This window comes from Eleginops maclovinus, chromosome 9 (assembly GCF_036324505.1).
Source record: "Eleginops maclovinus isolate JMC-PN-2008 ecotype Puerto Natales chromosome 9, JC_Emac_rtc_rv5, whole genome shotgun sequence".
NCBI lineage: Eukaryota > Metazoa > Chordata > Actinopteri > Perciformes > Eleginopidae > Eleginops > Eleginops maclovinus.
In genome coordinates, this window is record NC_086357.1 from 19,208,343 (window position 1) to 19,225,799 (window position 17,457).

General features: G+C 42.2%; 2 protein-coding genes across 2 annotated transcripts; one reads left to right on the forward strand and one right to left on the reverse strand.

Annotated features, from left to right (window-relative positions):
* Nucleotides 1-1,962: 1,962 nt before the first annotated feature.
* tmem47 (transmembrane protein 47) lies at nt 1,963-8,388 on the forward strand. Its single transcript, XM_063891421.1, has 3 exons — nt 1,963-2,384; nt 6,495-6,635; nt 6,862-8,388. The coding sequence occupies exons 1-3, from the start codon at nt 2,159-2,161 to the stop codon at nt 7,038-7,040; spliced, it is 546 nt and encodes a 181-aa protein (XP_063747491.1). The 5' UTR covers nt 1,963-2,158; the 3' UTR covers nt 7,041-8,388.
* A 38-nt stretch (nt 8,389-8,426) lies between these two features.
* Nucleotides 8,427-15,340, reverse strand: tab3 (TGF-beta activated kinase 1 (MAP3K7) binding protein 3). The gene is made up of 7 exons (XM_063891420.1): nt 15,154-15,340; nt 14,281-14,452; nt 12,816-14,070; nt 12,336-12,496; nt 11,793-11,886; nt 9,789-9,872; nt 8,427-9,331 (listed from the first exon to the last, which is right to left on the reverse strand). Exons 2-7 carry the CDS (start codon nt 14,380-14,382, stop codon nt 9,186-9,188), a joined length of 1,842 nt encoding a protein of 613 aa, XP_063747490.1. The 5' UTR covers nt 14,383-14,452; nt 15,154-15,340; the 3' UTR covers nt 8,427-9,185.
* Between the last annotated feature and the right edge of the window lie 2,117 nt (nt 15,341-17,457).

A 17,457-nucleotide genomic window follows, 5' to 3' on the forward strand; every position in this document is an offset into this window, starting at 1 on the left:
TTCCTAGTTGGAATGGCTGTAAATTGTATTTGAGAAAGACATTGACTGCAACAATTTCTCACCTTATGTTGTAACTTTTGACATTTTCATGAATTAAGAGACTAAGAAAAAATCCCAGTCCAATGAATTCGATCTTTTTTATTAAACAAACATTTAGTACATCAGCCTCACATTTGTCCTCTGCTGCTTTAATTGAGTATTTTGCTCACATCATTAATCAGCTGCGATACACAATTTTCCATGCAGCTTAACTTTTACTTAATGTTTAATCCAAGCAGTGACATTTTGAACCCCACACATTATTAAATATGTGTGCTGCAACCCCACAGTAGTAATTTTATATCAACGCTGAAGAAAGAGTAGTAAGAAAGGAATGTGTGTGTGTGTGTGTGTGTGTGTGTGTGTGTGTGTGTGTGTGTGTGTGTGTGTGTGTGTGTGTGTGTGTGTGTGTGTGTGTGTGTGTGTGTGTGTGCGCGCGTGTGTATAATCATGTTTTCGGTCACAATCTACTGATTACAATCTGTAATAATCAATACATTTTTTTGAAAGACTTTGCCGCCAGGATTAGTTGACCTACTCCTGTGAGGTTTTTTTTTCAAGTATGTCTGTTTTTAATGAATCCATATGGGGTTTGGGAAATTGAAATCTCATAACACTTTGTTTCGTATTACATGACCACTATCTTCTTTAATGTATTGGTTCCACTCTACCGCCAGTAACCCTTTAATGTATAGTTAATTAACAAGAAGCATTTATTTTTAAATGTAACCATAAACTTAATTTGATTTAAAAAATCATATATAGTTCATGCATACAGTATATATTGTGTGTGTGTGTGTGTGTGTGTGTGTGTGTGTGTGTGTGTGTGTGTGTGTGTGTGTGTGTGTGTATGTGTGTGTGTGTGTGTGTGTGTGTGTGTGTGTGTGTGTGAGTGTGTCTTACTGTATCAATAATGAAGTCAGAGAATCTTCCCTCAGGACAAAGGATTAGCTAAGTTCAATTAGGCAAAAAAAATTAGCCGTCTAAGCATCCCCTCAGCACATTTTGTGTGTGTGTGTGTGTGTGTGTGTGTGTGTGTGTGTGTGTGTGTGTGTGTGTGTGTGTGTGTGTGTGTGTGTGTGTGTGTGTGTGTGTGTGTGTGTGTGTGTGTGCGCGCGCGTGTGTGACAGAAAATTGGATGTTATACAAAATGTAACCTGAAGACATAAAAGAAAGAGCAGTATAAAGAGGAGTCTAAATAGCGTTGCAAACACAAAGCAGAGATGATGTAGTTAAAAGGTGAAACAACTAAAACAAAAACATGTACTCTATTGCCATTCTTAAGTTATATTACCACAAATCTTAAGATACTTTTCTGAAAACATTTTTATTTTTGGATGTTTGCCTCCCGATGGCTGCATTTGATGACTGCATATGTTGCTGATATTCTCCATAAGCTGTTTTTAAAAAAGTATAGCAGCAAAACATCTCAAATCCCACGGCAACTCATGATTCACGTTTTATAATACATTGTATACTCTAAGAGTATATTATGATCAGCAACACGTTTTAAAACACATTTGAAAAGTTTAAATTCAGCCACCATACAGGTTTGAGTGTAAACAGCTGATAATGTAACCGGCTGATCTAAATACAAAGAACAATGCACAGTTTGGCTTATGGCAATTTAAACCCATCAATTGGTGTCCTTTTACAACGCTACATTTGTTTAACATAGTTAGTGACTTTACACATTTGGATTAATAATGTGAAATATAATTAACACTCTAGTTAAGACTCTAGTTTCACCTGGAGTAACATTCACAAGCTACCCCGCAGTATTCAAAGTCATCAAAACTTAACAAAAAAGTTGACTTTGACTCCTACACTGGTGGTGGATTTAGAGTAGGCACTAGGACCCAGCAGGTGCAGCCTGTTATCTCATCGCTCAGCAGCGCGGTCCCGTCAGCAGAGCGCAGCTCAGCGGCAGCAGCGTCTCTGGACTCTGGACGCTCAGTGAGCAGCGTCTCCCCATCCTGCTACCCACAAAACGGGCACGGGCAGGGGGGACAACCACAACTTTGATTCCTTTTGTGGATCTGAGGTACAACACAGAACCACAGAAAGCAAATGTTTTACTTATTTTTCATTTATTTTAAATGAGTAAGATACTTTAGACATGTCTTCATCCGTGAGCGGCACAGAGGAGGTCCGGGTGTCGGTGTTGACGCCCCTGAAGTTGGTGGGACTGGTGTGCGTCTTTCTCGCCGTGTGCCTGGATGTCGGGGCCGTGTTGAGCCCGGCGTGGGTCACTGCGGATGACCAGTACTACCTGTCCATGTGGGTCTCCTGCTGGAAGCCCGTCAGCTCCGCGGAGTGGTCCTGCAACAGCACGCTGGCCACCGGTGAGAAACACACTCATGCGCCTGCACACACACTGATTAATAGTGGCTGATGGGGTGATGAGCCACCATGTTGTTTTGGAAGTTTGAAACCAGTGGGTTGTACATGGTTGTTGTAGGTTTAGGAATGTTTCACCCTTGAAATGGCAGATTTCGAGGTGCAGACAGACACCCACATTCATATTCAAATGAAGTCAGAGGGATAACAAAGAGTCCCTGCAGACAGTGCACTGCTGAAGCAATCTGTGGGTGAGAATTATAAAATATCACCCAAGAGAGTGCTAAATATAATTACTTTATAATTAGTTATTGCCTGCTTAATTTAAACTTAGAACTGTTTTATACATGCAATAAGATAGTTAGCTATTGGCTCTTCATTGCAACCTGCCAAGTGGGAAATAAAATAAAAACTATGACGTTATCCTTGAGTCATCAATAAAACATATTTGGTTTATCTATTTAGGCTAGTTAACTTTTCTTTTAAAACATTTGTGCGCCTCTGAATGATGTGGGAATTTTGCCTTGCCAGGAGCGGTCCAGCTGGGGTTTCATTTGGCCTTTTGTTGCTCACAAAATGAGCCTTTGTATGGGTTTCTTCACCAGCCAAGGAGAGAGGGCAACTCAGAGCAGAGAACTCCCCAGAGGTCCAGATGCCTGGAGATTAGTAACCAGGGAAACAAGTGAAGCACTCTAGAATTGCTGATATTCCTCTATTTAGGAAACTCCTTCACATATATCCCATGAAGGTTTATTTCTGGAAGTATTTCATATTTTCATCACAATCATTAATTCAGGAATGACATGTGACTAAGAATAGGTTACCATATCGATAACATCCGCAAAAAATCAATCATGAATTCAGGAAAACATTTATTTATGTCTTGTTGTGACAATTATAATATTGAATGTAATCCAATACAGCAGCCCTGCATAGGGATTCAAACTGGTTTAACTTTGGCTCCATGTTACACATTGTGGGTTTGCTGGAAAAGGTTAAACTGTAAGATGGAAAAAATAACAATAATGCAGTCAGCAAACACAACTATAACACGAGGAGAACAGAAAACAGTTACAAGCTTTCTGAAGTTTGCAGGGTAACTTAGCCTAATTAGCACTAAATATTGTGTTAATATCCAATAAGGGACTTTTTCAAAAGTTGTCTAAACTTTGTTCTGGAAAAAAAAATGTAGCTCTATCTTACACTACAGCTTCTTTAGTTATGTCTTTGTGTTCATGTGTGTCTCTGTGTGCACCTATATATAGCCTATAATTAGTTTTCGTCTGCGTCTGACCTCCTCCTGTACTCCTGAGTGGTAAATTGTGTTTTTGTTAGTCTGACAAAATGTTTTCTTTCTGTCTGAGAGATGAGTAACTGTGTGTCACGCTGGCCCCGATCCTCCTCTGTCAGCGGAGACAAAGTGCACTTTGGTGCCATATAAAGACAAGCAGTCTCCGCGTCAGCTCTCAGCATTGGCGGCAGCATACCACAGTAAATGCACACAGCAAACTGCCCATTTCCTCAGGCGTGTGCTTGGCTAGGCTTATTGATTTGAATCCCAGTAATCAGTTTCTACCCCCTCCTCACCAGCTCCCCAATATTTCCTCAGTGTCATGCTCTGGGCATTAAATAAATCCTGTTAGTTAGAAACACCAGCTGGCCTTAGATGTTCTGAGCTTGTTCTGCAAGGCATGTCTGTGTGAAGTTGAAGGCAGAAATGAAATATTGCTTCACTACGTGCTCGTGAAGTGTTTAAAATATACACACACAAATAGTAATCCTCCTTTCTTCCAGTTTTTCTATCTCACACACATACACACACTTGGGCAGAAGGTCCGAGGTCAAGTAGAAAAGATACAGACATTACGAGATTAGGAATGTGGAATGGTCGTGCAAGAGAAGTGTGTGTGGATGTCATGTCGGTGTAAGACGAAGGACGAATGTGGAGCCAGTGTGTGAGCTCGGTCATACGTGGTGAAGCCCAAGCATATTAATAATTTAATACGTTATTGATCCCGTATTTGGGTGACTGTTTTGTCTTTGAGGGAGGTCAGAGCATTATGTTGGACACAGAGTGCTTGTAAAGATTCAGCGTCCTGCTCACAGACACTGGGGTCATGACTTAAATTGATGAACTTCCTGCTTCTTATTAAATTCCAGTGTTGAGAGAGCAAATCTGAACTGGTGTGTGACAGCAAGAGAGAAACTCCAGGCTCTTCTGTGACACAGATCTTCCACCATTGTCTTGGACAAAAAACAGACCCCAAAGGATTCTTTTGATTAACACTTAAGCAGTGCCTGAGATGCACATAGGGGACCATAATTAATGCTCAGATTGGATCTTGTGTACTGTATCTCCTTTTCCATCTGTCATCATGCAGGGCTCAGATAAATAGTTTGGCGCTTCCTGCTCATCAAAGCCTTTAAGCACTCACACTCTGGCTGAGTTTCTTGCACAGCGCAAAGGGTCTGTTCCAAATCTGAGATGAGATGACTTTCTGCATCCTGCTTTTTTCAGGAGCTCTCTGATAAGGCTTTCGGTTGCAGGCTGGCTGGGCTAAAGGCACCAAATAGACCGAGAGAAGATATCTCACCAGTGATAGGCTTTGACAACTGCGGGTCAAGTCATTGTGGCCCTTTGCTGAGAGAAACCAGTGAGGCAGTGGTAGAGAAAGTCAAGGGGTCAGTCTCCAAGGGGGCCTCGTGTTGTGCAAGCTGGAGGCCGGAGGGAGCAGGAGCTCTGTTTTCTGTGGGCTCTTTCCAACATCCTGTGGTGACAGGACCCATTTTTAAACTCTAAGTCCTGAGCCATATTTGGTCAGAAGTAGTTGATGTTTGTTTATATTTGAGCTGCTTGGCCCCTGGAATAAAGTTTCCCTCCAACAAGAGTGGGAACTGTACTTTAAGCTGCTTATGTTCAGGCACTTTTTCTCTGCTGGTTTAATGATTTTCTGCCTCAACAGAGAGGAGATAATCTTGGCAATTCTTTATATTTCCAAAAAAGACAAAAACTAAAAGTCTTTAAATTCTCCACCCACTATAATATTGGATCACTTACACAGAGCTCAGCCCCCTTTATGCTCTGATGTTTTTTCTCTTTCCCCACCCACTGTACTTTAAGTGATTTCCTCCGGTGTAATCAAATGCTTCATCACAATATCCTCTGCTTGTTTACCAATGGACCTCCTGCTTCCGCAAGTACACAGTAAAAACAGTAAAACTACGAAAGAGACACATAATCTCTAAACAATAACATATAGTGTGCTGTTAATTAAGTTTCTTAAAAACATTTTTTATATGCAACCTTCTGTTCAAGTTTTTTTGTTTAGCACAGAGCAAACAAGAATCTTTAAAAAATGTTTGTTTTCTACTTTTTTTGACGAACACATTCCTATTTTGTCCACTTTTTTTGTTGTTGTTTCCGATTAGGCATTCCAACAAGGATAGGAAGCGGGATTGAAACTGCACTTATTTCCAGTTGACTGTTTTGAAGTAAATCTGAATGAAATGCTGAGAATGCTGCTGAGCTGGCATCAGCCAAGAGAGGGGGATACTCATTATCTGAGTCACTTCACAGAAGCCTTTCTGCTGCATTGGGATCCATTACTGAACCTGCTGAAATGCGTGCGTAGCCAGGCATGTGTGCGTTTGTTTGTTTCCTGTCAAACAGAAACTGCTGTGCTCGGTTCCAGGGTTATTCACCGCATGGTTCACATTCTTTATCTTCTCCTTCTGCTACTGGCTATGGATCCCCAGTGGCTCCTATCAAAACATTATGAGCCACCAGAAGCTTCTCAGAATGTGCTCGAGGAGTTGTCTCAGCCACAAATAGTCTATGTATACACTGTGGTTATTTACCAAAAACGTCAGTGGGTGGAATAATACGTGTCTTGTGTGAGATTGAGCATGGCAGTTTTCCTGCGGTTCACCAATCTGGCCTGTGACCTATCCTGTCCTTTTATTCTATCTATCTAATTTCCTCCCTCCTTAACAGAGCAGACACAGCTCTCCAGAGTAACCTTGTTTTAGCTGCCTTTGTCATTCTATCTCAGTGTGATAACATGCCTCCCACCCACCCCCTGCTCTCTGTCCCTGTATGTGTGTGTTTGTCTCAGACTGGCAAATTGCCACACTGGCCTTGCTGTTGGGGGGTGCGGCCCTCACCCTGATCTCCTTTCTGGTGGCGCTGATCTCCCTGTGCTCTGGATCCAGGAGTCGCTGTTACAAGCCTGTGGCTGTCATGCTGTTCTCTGCAGGTATGCAAGTTATTCTGTAGCAAAACACAAGAGCTGAAGGATAGTGGAATAATAGAAAACAATCACTGTCCAATTTCCAGAGTCAGGCACTCTTCAAAATTCTTCATTACTAGAAGATGTTGCCGATTGCCTTGATTTTCCCTTCTTGTAAGCTGCTCAGTCATGTTTTATATCTGCTTGTATTTACCAAACTGTTTTTGACAACTTCCTTTTTTTCCTTCTGCAGTGGTGCTCCAGCTGTGCAGCTTGGTCCTGTTCCCCATCAAGTTCATCGAGACAGTCAGTCTGAGGGTGTACCACGAGTTTAACTGGGGCTACGGCCTGGCCTGGGGATCCACCATCTTCTCTTTTGGAGGGGCCTTCCTATATTGCCTCAACCCTAAGAACTATGAAGACTACTACTAAAATAAGTTTAACAGGAAGAGAAACTGAGACTCTGCTTCAAACCAATTTCCTCTCAGCAATATGACAGTGCACAACCACAGACTAAAAAAGAAGAAATACAAATGCTTATTGTTAGTTTCGGGACTGGAAATGAGCTCTTTCATTTGATACTGTGAAAAAATAATTGTCCAAAAGACTACCCTCACTCATTGAACCGAAGCCTCGTGCTTTTCTCGGATGGTTTGGCAGCAGACCTGACTGTGAAAAAAGAAATCCAACCCAGCCTGTATGATTTTTGAGAGAATGTCAGCACTCGCATAACTCTGCTTCCCCTTTAAGGTGAACTCCAGTAGGTCTTACATTTGGGCAGAACATCTGAGGGAAACAGATGGAGTCTCTGCCCCCATACCAGGAGGAATTGGTGAAATAATTAACCAATCAGAGCAGAGAATGATGTAAACACAGGCCAATCAGGGAAGTCAGGGCACCAGAGAGGGAGACATCCTATTTAAGTCATATCATGAGGATTACAAAGTAGGAAACACAGGGCACATCTAAGGAAATGCTACATTCCTCCAGGGATAAACTACAACTGGAAAGAGCGGCTTCATGTTCTCTTGTCCTTCTTGAGTCTATTAAAAGCATCAGAGACGCTGCTTATAAACAGAAGCTACCCAACAGTAAAAACATTCCACAGCCACCCTCCAAATGATAACATACTGGTGAGAGGAACATTTACTGGTTAATGAATAGCACAGCATGTCACATGTAAACAGTGGGGAAACCTTTGGCTGCCAATGTAAACCTGCAGGCTAAACCAAGTCATACCTGCTTTTTGATAGAAACGGTTGTATTATATGTAATAATAGGTAAAAATATTCTCATTACAAGACCAGTGGGTAGGTAGATGGCAAATGACCATGTCTGTGTGCGCATGTCTGCATGAACATGCCACCCAGCATGTGCTGCTCACACACCTTCCCATGAGATGCCTCTTTATGTTCTCACTAGAAGAGGCAGTAAATATACAACACATTTCATAAAATCATTGTAGTTCCTGAAAAAGTACACTTAAGTTTTTGCATCTAAATTAGAGTCCATGATAAAGTGCTTTAAGAGATGACCGAGTGCAATGTGCTGTGTTATGAGGACTGTAGGATCAATAAAGTAGGAGAAGAGTGTGATCACAGCAGGAGGCCGAAGTCCTGCACTGGTAATAACATACTTTTTCAAACCTCATTCAGCTTCTCCAACCCCCTCCTGCAACATTAGTGCACGAGTGTGTGCATGCCACTACCATTAGCTGCTGTGTTTCTGATTCCCACTGGTTTGATTACTTGCATAATAAAAATGTACTGGGAAAAAAAAGGTGTGTTTGTTTCATGTGAGGAAAAAGGAGCATCTGGGAATTATTAAAAAAAAACTATGCGGACATGCCAGCTGTGCATGGTCAAGTCACATAGAATCAGCTCCTTTATTAAGTACAGCAAGTTGAGGCATTTGCACAGGATATCAACATCTGAACACGTAATACAGGGTGGCATTATATGCATAGAAGTACCAGGAACATACTTGTATGCAAATGTCTTTAGTGTTCTTTTTTCAGTGAAATCAGCTCTAATACAGAGCCGGATACAGTGTACAGTCTACATTTCGCATTACTCAGAATGTGTATAGCATTGCTTTCATTGTTCCACTGTGAGAGATACAAGTTCTAGATTAAAGTGGAAGTGCCTCCATGTCGAGTTCAGGAATGGGCGCAGTTGTGTAAACAGGGCAGTCACTCTTTCTGCGTGGAATGTTCTCTAGGTAAACCACAGCTCCTCCTCCTCAACCCTCAATCCCTTTGACCGTTCCGAAGCCCCGGCCCACAAACTGCCAGAGTTGCTGCGTTCCAGTCCCTCTTCTACACATGTTCCATGATAAGAGTCTCTACCTGCCCTGAATAAGAATCATCATCCTCCAATGGAAATAACGGGTCAAAGTGCACAGGAGTAGTAGATGGGAGCAGGACAAGTGGGCAGAGAGGGATAGTGGCTCTTCCTCAGCAGGTAAGAGGGGCTTGTATATTGATTGACAGGGAAAGACCTCTAGACAGAGGGGTGGGGTTATACTATCCAAGGATTGGCAAGGGATAGGGCGGGGTTGGGCAATACAGCGCCAAGCTCAGGTGTAGCGCGGCATCTCGCACTGTTCACAGCGGTTGAGGGCAGGGTGGTTGAGGAAGGTGCAGCTTTCACAGTTCCAATGGGCTCCTTCGAAGTCCTCGTCCCTCTGGGGCCCCGGCACCGGCTTTGGGCCCGGCTCCCCTTCTAACAAAAACATAGGAGAGACAGTTTATGAACAAGGGTGTTTATTCATGTGATAAAGTGCAGTCGCCGACTTAGGGCGGGGAATTAACCATGGCTGTCACTCAACACACATGCATGAAAGCATCAGTGTAGATGTTGATAGACTAAGCATGCACTTAATGGCAAGGTTTCTAGTCTGGTTTCCATGCCAACACATTTCTGAAGACCGAAAAAGTTCAAAGTCAGTTCAGCTTTTTGTCTCGGTTTTCAAAGAAAATGTTTCAAATCTTCCATGAACTGGAAAACAAAAAGGACGAGTAGTTTTTGTGAGCACTGACTGGTCTCTAAACTCAAATCTGTCTCGTGGCAACAGGTTAACTTATGATTAATCTGCAGATCTATTTTTCTTCTCTTCTTTACAAATCCCATTGAAGTCTCATGACTCACTCTTGTGTTGGGAAAAATGGAAATGTCTCACCTTTCTTTCCAGGTTTCGGCGGCACAATAGGACCGGGCTGAATGTGGTCATAAAAGTTGTTCATTGCTTTCGGATCAAACTTTTCTGTGGAGGAAAAACCAGATACAGAAGTATGTTAAAGATCCTGATCAGAGGTCTAATCAGTCCAACTGGTTTCAAGCTTTTCTCTTTGAAACTCCTGACTGACTGCTGCATTCAGACAGACAACAACAGCATCCTTATTCATTGTAACAAAGAGGAATTAAAAAAAATAAAGGACGCAGGGGCATTAGTTAGGGTCAGTTCAACCCATCTCAATTTCTACAGAAACGTCATGAAGCATCTGGCTGGTACTTTGTTATTCAACCAAATGCATGCACACACCTCCTCTTAGACTCATTTGTAACATGAAAAACAGTGTAATCGTAATGCTCCTTTTAGGATCTTTGAAACGGAGTTTGGTTAAATTATTGTTGCTATAATTTTCCAGAGTTGCAAAATCCTCTGTCATAGTATTATAAACCACTGTGCAGCGTTTTGGCTCCAAAAAGCCTTAAACACATTACTGACCAATCACCATAATGGCTCCCTAAGCAACATTAAATTAAATTGACAGGACCCAAATGATAGTACAAACATAACTATTCACACATTTGAAGGGTTTGGCCAGGAGATGAAGCCTAGATTTTTGATGGCATGTCTTGACTCTGACTCTCATTTTTAAGTAAATGCAACATAAAAAAGGATTCTTGGATTTTTTAAAGCCAATTTGGTGTTTTTTCCAAATCAGATTAATGTCACATTTCTTAACATAGTATTTCATTGTCTGCTTGGATGAAGTTTTAGCAGCATCAAAAAGAAATATAGGCCTAACGGCTCCAGGCTTGCAGTTAAATTGATTAACTGATTTATTTTTGCAACTGGAAGGAATTTTCTTCAAGGAAAATCCCCCAGTTCAATAAGCTGCTTTATTAAGCAGGGCTCCAAAAAAGGCACGCAAAGATCACACACAAATTAGCGATAATTTACACCATTTTTCAGAGGTCTACAACAACATCCATTCATTCCAATTTTCTCTACACAACAAATAAAAAGCAACACTTGCAACACCAGTAGTCACCAAAATAAAAAGACAACAAATACATATCTGTGTAAATAACAGAAAAAGGAATCCATAGCTGTGTACACCTGTCCAGCTGATATGATGCTAACTTTAAGCTTGCATGTATTCTCTGCCACTGAACACATAAACATGCTTAGCTTAACATAAAAAAATACAATGCACCCAAATTCACAACTTCAAACTTTCTATTTAAATTGCAGCAGCTTTTTTTCTACATGGACTGAGCCAGCCATTCATAAAACCTAGGGCGAGAGGGGCAATGGTGAAGGAAGTCAGCATTCAGATGCTCAGAGAAGAACCATTGTTTATATAACAACTGCTGCCCGGGTGCTTCATCATTCACAGCTTCAGGGAGGAGTGGCAGAAAGAAAGCCAGTGTTAAAAAGAACTTGCATGACACATCAGCCAGAGTTTGCTAAAAAGCTTTTGGAATACTGAAACAAAGTGGAAGAATGCTCTACGAGTTTTCATGAACACAACCAACCAAATGTTGATGGGCAGCAGGCTTCAGTAGTGGCCACAGTCTTTAGCCTGCTGCCAGTTTCAAAAACAACACTTCTTGTAAATATGTATAGTGCTTCAACTCATTTCCACAACTCATTGGTTAATATCAGGGCAATGCTTTTATCAATTACGTTATCATCGATGACCACGAACGCTAACACTGTGCATGAACCCAATTAGGGTCAACCTTGCATTGGCCCAGGTCCTGTCACAGACTGGTCATTTTTGAACACTGCATCCGTGTGAAGTGTGAAGGAGCCTCACCTATCAGCCAAGAGCCTTCTCTGCCTGCTGCGGGGCCTGGCTCTTTCAAGATCAATGCTTCAAATTAATCAGAGAAACACTTCAAAGGCTTATGTGTCAGAATGTGTATTTTAGCACGTTGTATGTTTGTATACCTCTAGACTGTAGCAGATCCATCTCCTTCAGGGTACAGTCGATATCAATCTGAAGTTTTCTGTTCAGACTCCGCAATCGAGTCATCTCTTCAGGCTGCAGCCGGCAAAAACACACAACCCGGTTAAATTAGACTACATTTTTGGGAAAACAGCCAAATATTCCCCATCTCCCCTTTCAAACTTTGTCTTACTGGTAGGGAATTGTTTCAAACATCACTTTGTATGATTGTTGGGGCAATTTGTCTTTTTATTGCTTCACTTTTTCTTAACCTTAAAATAAAGTTCTTAAAGTTAAGAGTAGTTTGAGTTCTTTTTCTTAGGGTCAATTTGATTCTAATCCTGCCTTTTGAAAAACACACGACTTACTGACAAGACAATACAGAGTCTGAAATATTCCAAATACTGAACATGTGACATAATTATAATTTCCCAGCCCATTGTTGTACCTTATCTTTTGGAGAATGTGAAATAGCAAAAAAAGTTTGTGGTGACAAGGAATTGTCAAAAGGAGACAATGATCATGTTCAGTTGAATATTACTTACTCTGGGTATAAGACTGGTGGAGTTGACTCTTCGAAAGCGTCTTTGGAGGGCGTCATATTCCATGTTGTTGACATCGGACTTCAGGTTTTCGAGTTTCTGCTTCTCCATGCCCAGCTCCTTCATTAGACGCTCCATCCTGGCACGTTGGTGGAGGAGGAGAGCTGTGGGGGGAACACACAACAACATTATTGAAATTCAAGAATAAAAAATACATTTGATATAAAACCGTTTCTCTCTTTAAGGGCTTTGTAAATACTTCTTGGGAATATAAAAAGCACCCTCACGTTGAGATACAGGGGCGGAATAAACTATTAAACACATCTGGTGAAAATAAAACACAAAAAAGGCAGCAACACTGACGAATTGTGAAATAAAAGGCCAACTCGCATATCGAGTCCAAACGTACATCCAATGTAAACACTGGCAGAAAGTCAGATATACGCAGGGCGAAAGACAGAAAAACAAACAGGAATCCTTTACCTTGTGTGTAGGCATAGTCATCGGAGCCTGAACTTGAACGTCGGGGCATGTGCTGAAACTGACTGACAATGTTGCCTGGCAGAGCGGAGATGGGCAGGATGGGTGCAGGGGCAGCATTGTGCTCCCCTTGGTCTACTATGTTGAGAAGAGACTCTGCTTCGGCAACAGGAGGCGAGCTGAGCGGCCTCTGGGGCTGGCCTCCTGGGGAGACTTTGATTTTGAAAGTGTACGCAGACTGGCCTGGTTGAGGAGAGGAGGCAGGCCGAGGTCTTGCGGGGCCCTGATGCTGCAGGTACATCCCAGGATGGAAGGATGCCTGGCCTGAAGGTCCAATCATAGTGATGCCCCTTGAAGGGGAACTGGGCGAGGGGCTGGTGGCCATGTAATGTGGTCCCTGGGGGTGGGGGGTGTGCACAGGTGAGTTGCTGCGAGGTCGCTGCCCCTCCATGCTTATCTCTATCTGGTTCTTGAGGGTGTTTTTTGTGTGGTAGGGCCTGTAAACCGATTGCTGTTGCTGGGGTTGTTGCTGGTGATGAAAGGGCATGCTGGGAAGGGTTGGGGAGCTAATGGGGTGGAAGACATATTGCTGGTGCTGGGGTTGCGGCTGGGGCTGTTGTTGGGGCTGGATTTGATGCTGAGGAGAGCTGTAAGGTGAGCCGTATGTGGGAGTACTATAGGGGGACTGCTGATGCTGATACACAGGCGCCCCTGGCGAGGACCAGGGCGCCGGCTGTGGGCTCTGGGAGGGTGAGGGTCGAATATACAGGGCATTGTTGTTGTTACAATAATGCCCAGGGGGGATCTGCAGGGCCTGTGGGATATTGGGTATACTTTGAGGAATTGTGACTGTTATAGGGTTCATAGTATAGCGTGGGACAGGGGTGTATGTGGGAGACATGCCCTGCATTGTGGGTGGAGGAGTGGGAGTGCTAGCCGGACGGTTTTGATCGTTCATGAAGAAGGGATTGTAACCTAGGGAGGGGGCCATAGTGGCGGGGGCTGACAGTGGCTCAGGGTAGCTGGGTCGCTGCGGTTCGATGTGACTGTCACTGGTGCTGTGCACAAGAGAGCGCCCTACTCCTGCTGCCCCTCCATTTGTGTTGCTTGCATCTGAGCCTGGGTATCCAGTGCTAATGTGCAGCATGTGATTGTGATTCAGTCGGCCCTCGTCTGGACTGTGATGGAACTCTCCATACAGGTATCGGTTACTCTCCTGAGCCAGCAGGCGGCAGCAAAGATCCAGGTTATTGTTATTCTGAGAAGGCAACGGTGAACAATTCCAGTTATGCGTGCAGAACAGTCATAAGGAAACATCATAAGGTATACTAGCATTGTATTAGCAATTGGTTAATGCAAACACAGGAAGATATCGTTATACACACAAAATAAATTCCCAAAACAAACAAAAATCCAAACTGCTTTTTCTGAGCATGTGCATGAAAAAGGTGGGCAATTTCTTGTTTACCTGCAGAAGGCACTGTGACACTACCCCCTCTGGGATCTCTGGGAAACGCTGCTTGAGGTCCTGCAGGATGTGGTAGTCCAGCTGAGAGCCTCCCTGCGCCATCCTGAGCCAGCACAGACAGTCAACGAGCCCAGAGCTGCAAACGCTGAAACAACCGATCTCGGCTCATCCCCTGAATATACAGAAATGACAAACAACTGAAGACACAACTCAAATGTCGTGGAATCGTTCACGATAATCCTATTAGAACCGTTGGCCTGCCAAATGACAGTTACACACCCAAATGTGTCAGCAGTAATTACAGCAAACAGATAAACTGAATTGTCTTTGTGGGCATGCCTACCTGAAAGAGAATTATCCACGAAGAAAAGGTGAAGCAACCCGATATAAACTCACGAACACAGAGAAAACACGCCGGTGTCACTAGCATTCGTTCACTTTAGCACACGATAGCTAGCAAGGTGCCTGTCAGTCTGTTGTTGTTTGTTTAACCATACTGTTGCACCGAGCAACGACGACATATCATTGCTAGCTAGCAGGCTAGATACCAGCATCTGTTAGCTTCCGTGCATCACTCAATCAAACAACCGCACCTGTGTGCAGTGTGGCTAAGACAGGAAATCAACAATCCAGTGACATTGTCCGATGTTACCCGTCACTAAATCAGCAGCACACTCCCCGAAACAAGTCACCTGTTTAAACGAGATAACTAATATCTTTAACTGCCTGCCTGCCAGCTAACGTCGCTAATGCTAACCTTAGCTTAGTGCTGTTGGCTGGTCAGCTGTCACAAGCTTGGGTGTTGATGGATTAGCTAGCTAACCATGCTAAAGGCAGCGAGCGTTAGCTACTGAATGCTATATAAAAACTCACCATGTGTTAGGAGTCTCCCTCATGTGTCGGACCATAGCTGAGTCCCGTGGAGAGCGGTGATGTTTCTGAAATGTTACGCTGAGATTTGTCAATAATTATTTTGGCAAGATAACTTATAGTTTCACATTCCAACGTCAGGCCGCTGAGCTGCTGTATATCTATCGCGATAATGTCAGATTTCCCGGACCAGGAAGTTGTTCAAATCGGCTTGCGCGACGCTTTCGCTGATGCGCATGTCTGCAAACTGTGCGTTTCTGATGATAATGTGGCAGAATTTACACTTTTTACTACTTTCTACTTTCAAGCAACACGTCTCATCGAAAAATAGCTTAATCCCTGTTAATACAAAGTGTTTCAATACACTTGAACTCATACATCTATTCTGATTATACCAATTCCCATTCTAATACATATACTATTTTTATAGATATGAACATGGTCAGTGTTGGAGAATGTGAGGTATAATATGTCTGCCAGTTATTTTGTTATTATTTGATAGTTTTTAATTAAGTATACATTAAATGTTAACGTTATTCCTCTTATAGCTCTTATAGCTAAGGGGTGTTTTCCTCCAAAGATAAAAAATAATAAATAATAAATAAAATCAATAATACCTCAGTGTGAAAATACTTAACAATAACTTAAAGTCATGCAATCAAACAATGTTGAGCAAAGTATGAAAGCATTAAATGAAAAATGTAAAAGATCATCATGTTTGTAGCATCATTGTCCTGGGAGGAACATGACCATAGTTGTTAAGAAGGAAGACGAGCTCTCAATTTTTTTTTTATCTTAAAAGAAGCTCCATCCACCTCTTGTTGGTGTGTGTGTGTGTGTGTGTGTGTGTGTGTGTGTGTGTGTGTGTGTGTGTGTGTGTGTGTGTGTGTGTGTGTGTGTGTGTGTGTGTGTGTGTGTGTGTGTCTCTCTAATATTATCATATGTCATATTTGACATGCTTGTGTGACTCTACAGCCTGCATGAGAAGAGATCAGTCACCAGATCTAAATTCATTTTGCATGACTTGATAATAGGTTGTAGAACGCTGACATGAACTGACCACGCTGTAATGTGATAAAATGAACAGAGAGGATGAAGCCATGTGGTAAATATTTATTTATCTTTTTACCAAATTCATATTCACTTGTTCAAGCTACTTTGTTCTATTAAATCAGCCTTTGAATAAAAAATAATAGAGGAGCAAACTATAATATAATGAATGTGTAGCAATAAGAGATTAGGACACAACACTTAGTTTTTAACAAAGAGATCTACGAGCACATAATTGCTGCAACAGCAAAGTCAGGATTTGTTGTCAGAGGCATTTGTCTGCGTTTTCACTAGGGGGCAGTAAGAGATCAATTAATCCTGCACAAGCACTCCCACTTAAGACAAAAACAGAAGAAAGTTAAAAAGGGTGTCTCTAAAGGAACATGTACATTATGGTTTAATTTGTTCCACAAGATTTCTATACATTAAGGCAAGATCAGTAACATCAAAGTCTTTATTATAGGATGCCAGTGCATGTGACCAAAAGTTAAGCACTGCACAATTATATATCAATCTTTGTTAATGGTGTAGTTAGAGATTGTGGTCAGCCATGGATAACACTACTCTTAACCGTCTTGCAAGAGTATGTCTCGCTTATGCCAATGCCTGTTAGCTGAGAGGGCTGACAGTCGGTTTTTGAATTCTACACACATAGGAAAGACACAAGGCATTAGACCATTTCAGACCCAATTTATTACTTTTGATGTTATCAAACTTTTTTTTTTTCTCTCTCACTGTGTGCCTTAAAGTGACTTGTTAGGAGTGTGGTGTGCTCTTTGAATAGGGGGCATCTGTTCTGTGGAAGGGTTGCTTTTATTTTTTTGTTAACCACAGCTGTGTAATTGCAACATGTATTCATTGCTTGTGAAGTTTAAGAGAGAAACAGTTAAACACATTGTGATTTTATGCATACAAATACTACGTGATCATATAAATACAATAGTTGAATTAACTGAGATCAGATTTTTACATTAATTATAAATAGTTTGTATTGCAGGGACATACAGTAAGGATATTTAATTTTGCAATAAAATGTAGCATCAGTTAAGATTTCCCTTGATGAATATGTTTCTGTACAGTGTAATTGATCAAGTCTCCTTGGTAATGCAGTCTGGTATTTATTATTTACTTTTGAACACTGTTTCACTAGAGGTGCAGACAGATGGCGTGATGTGTCCAGCAGCCAGCAGCACAGCTTTGACCTGCTGAGCTACTGGGGCTCCAGGAGGGGGGTGGGGTGGGCTATACCACCACAAA

Coding starts and splice junctions, on each gene's coding strand:
- tmem47 (XM_063891421.1), top strand. CDS start 2,159: ATGTCTTCATCCGTGAGCGGCACAGAGGAGGTCCGGGTGTCGGTGTTG. Junction 2,385..6,494: donor CAACAGCACGCTGGCCACCG/GTGAGAAACACA, acceptor TGTTTGTCTCAG/ACTGGCAAATTGCCACACTG. Junction 6,636..6,861: donor TGTCATGCTGTTCTCTGCAG/GTATGCAAGTTA, acceptor TTCCTTCTGCAG/TGGTGCTCCAGCTGTGCAGC.
- tab3 (XM_063891420.1), bottom strand. CDS start 14,382: ATGGCGCAGGGAGGCTCTCAGCTGGACTACCACATCCTGCAGGACCTC. Junction 14,071..14,280: donor TGTCACAGTGCCTTCTGCAG/GTAAACAAGAAA, acceptor TTGCCTTCTCAG/AATAACAATAACCTGGATCT. Junction 11,887..12,335: donor CCACCAGTCTTATACCCAGA/GTAAGTAATATT, acceptor TGCCGGCTGCAG/CCTGAAGAGATGACTCGATT.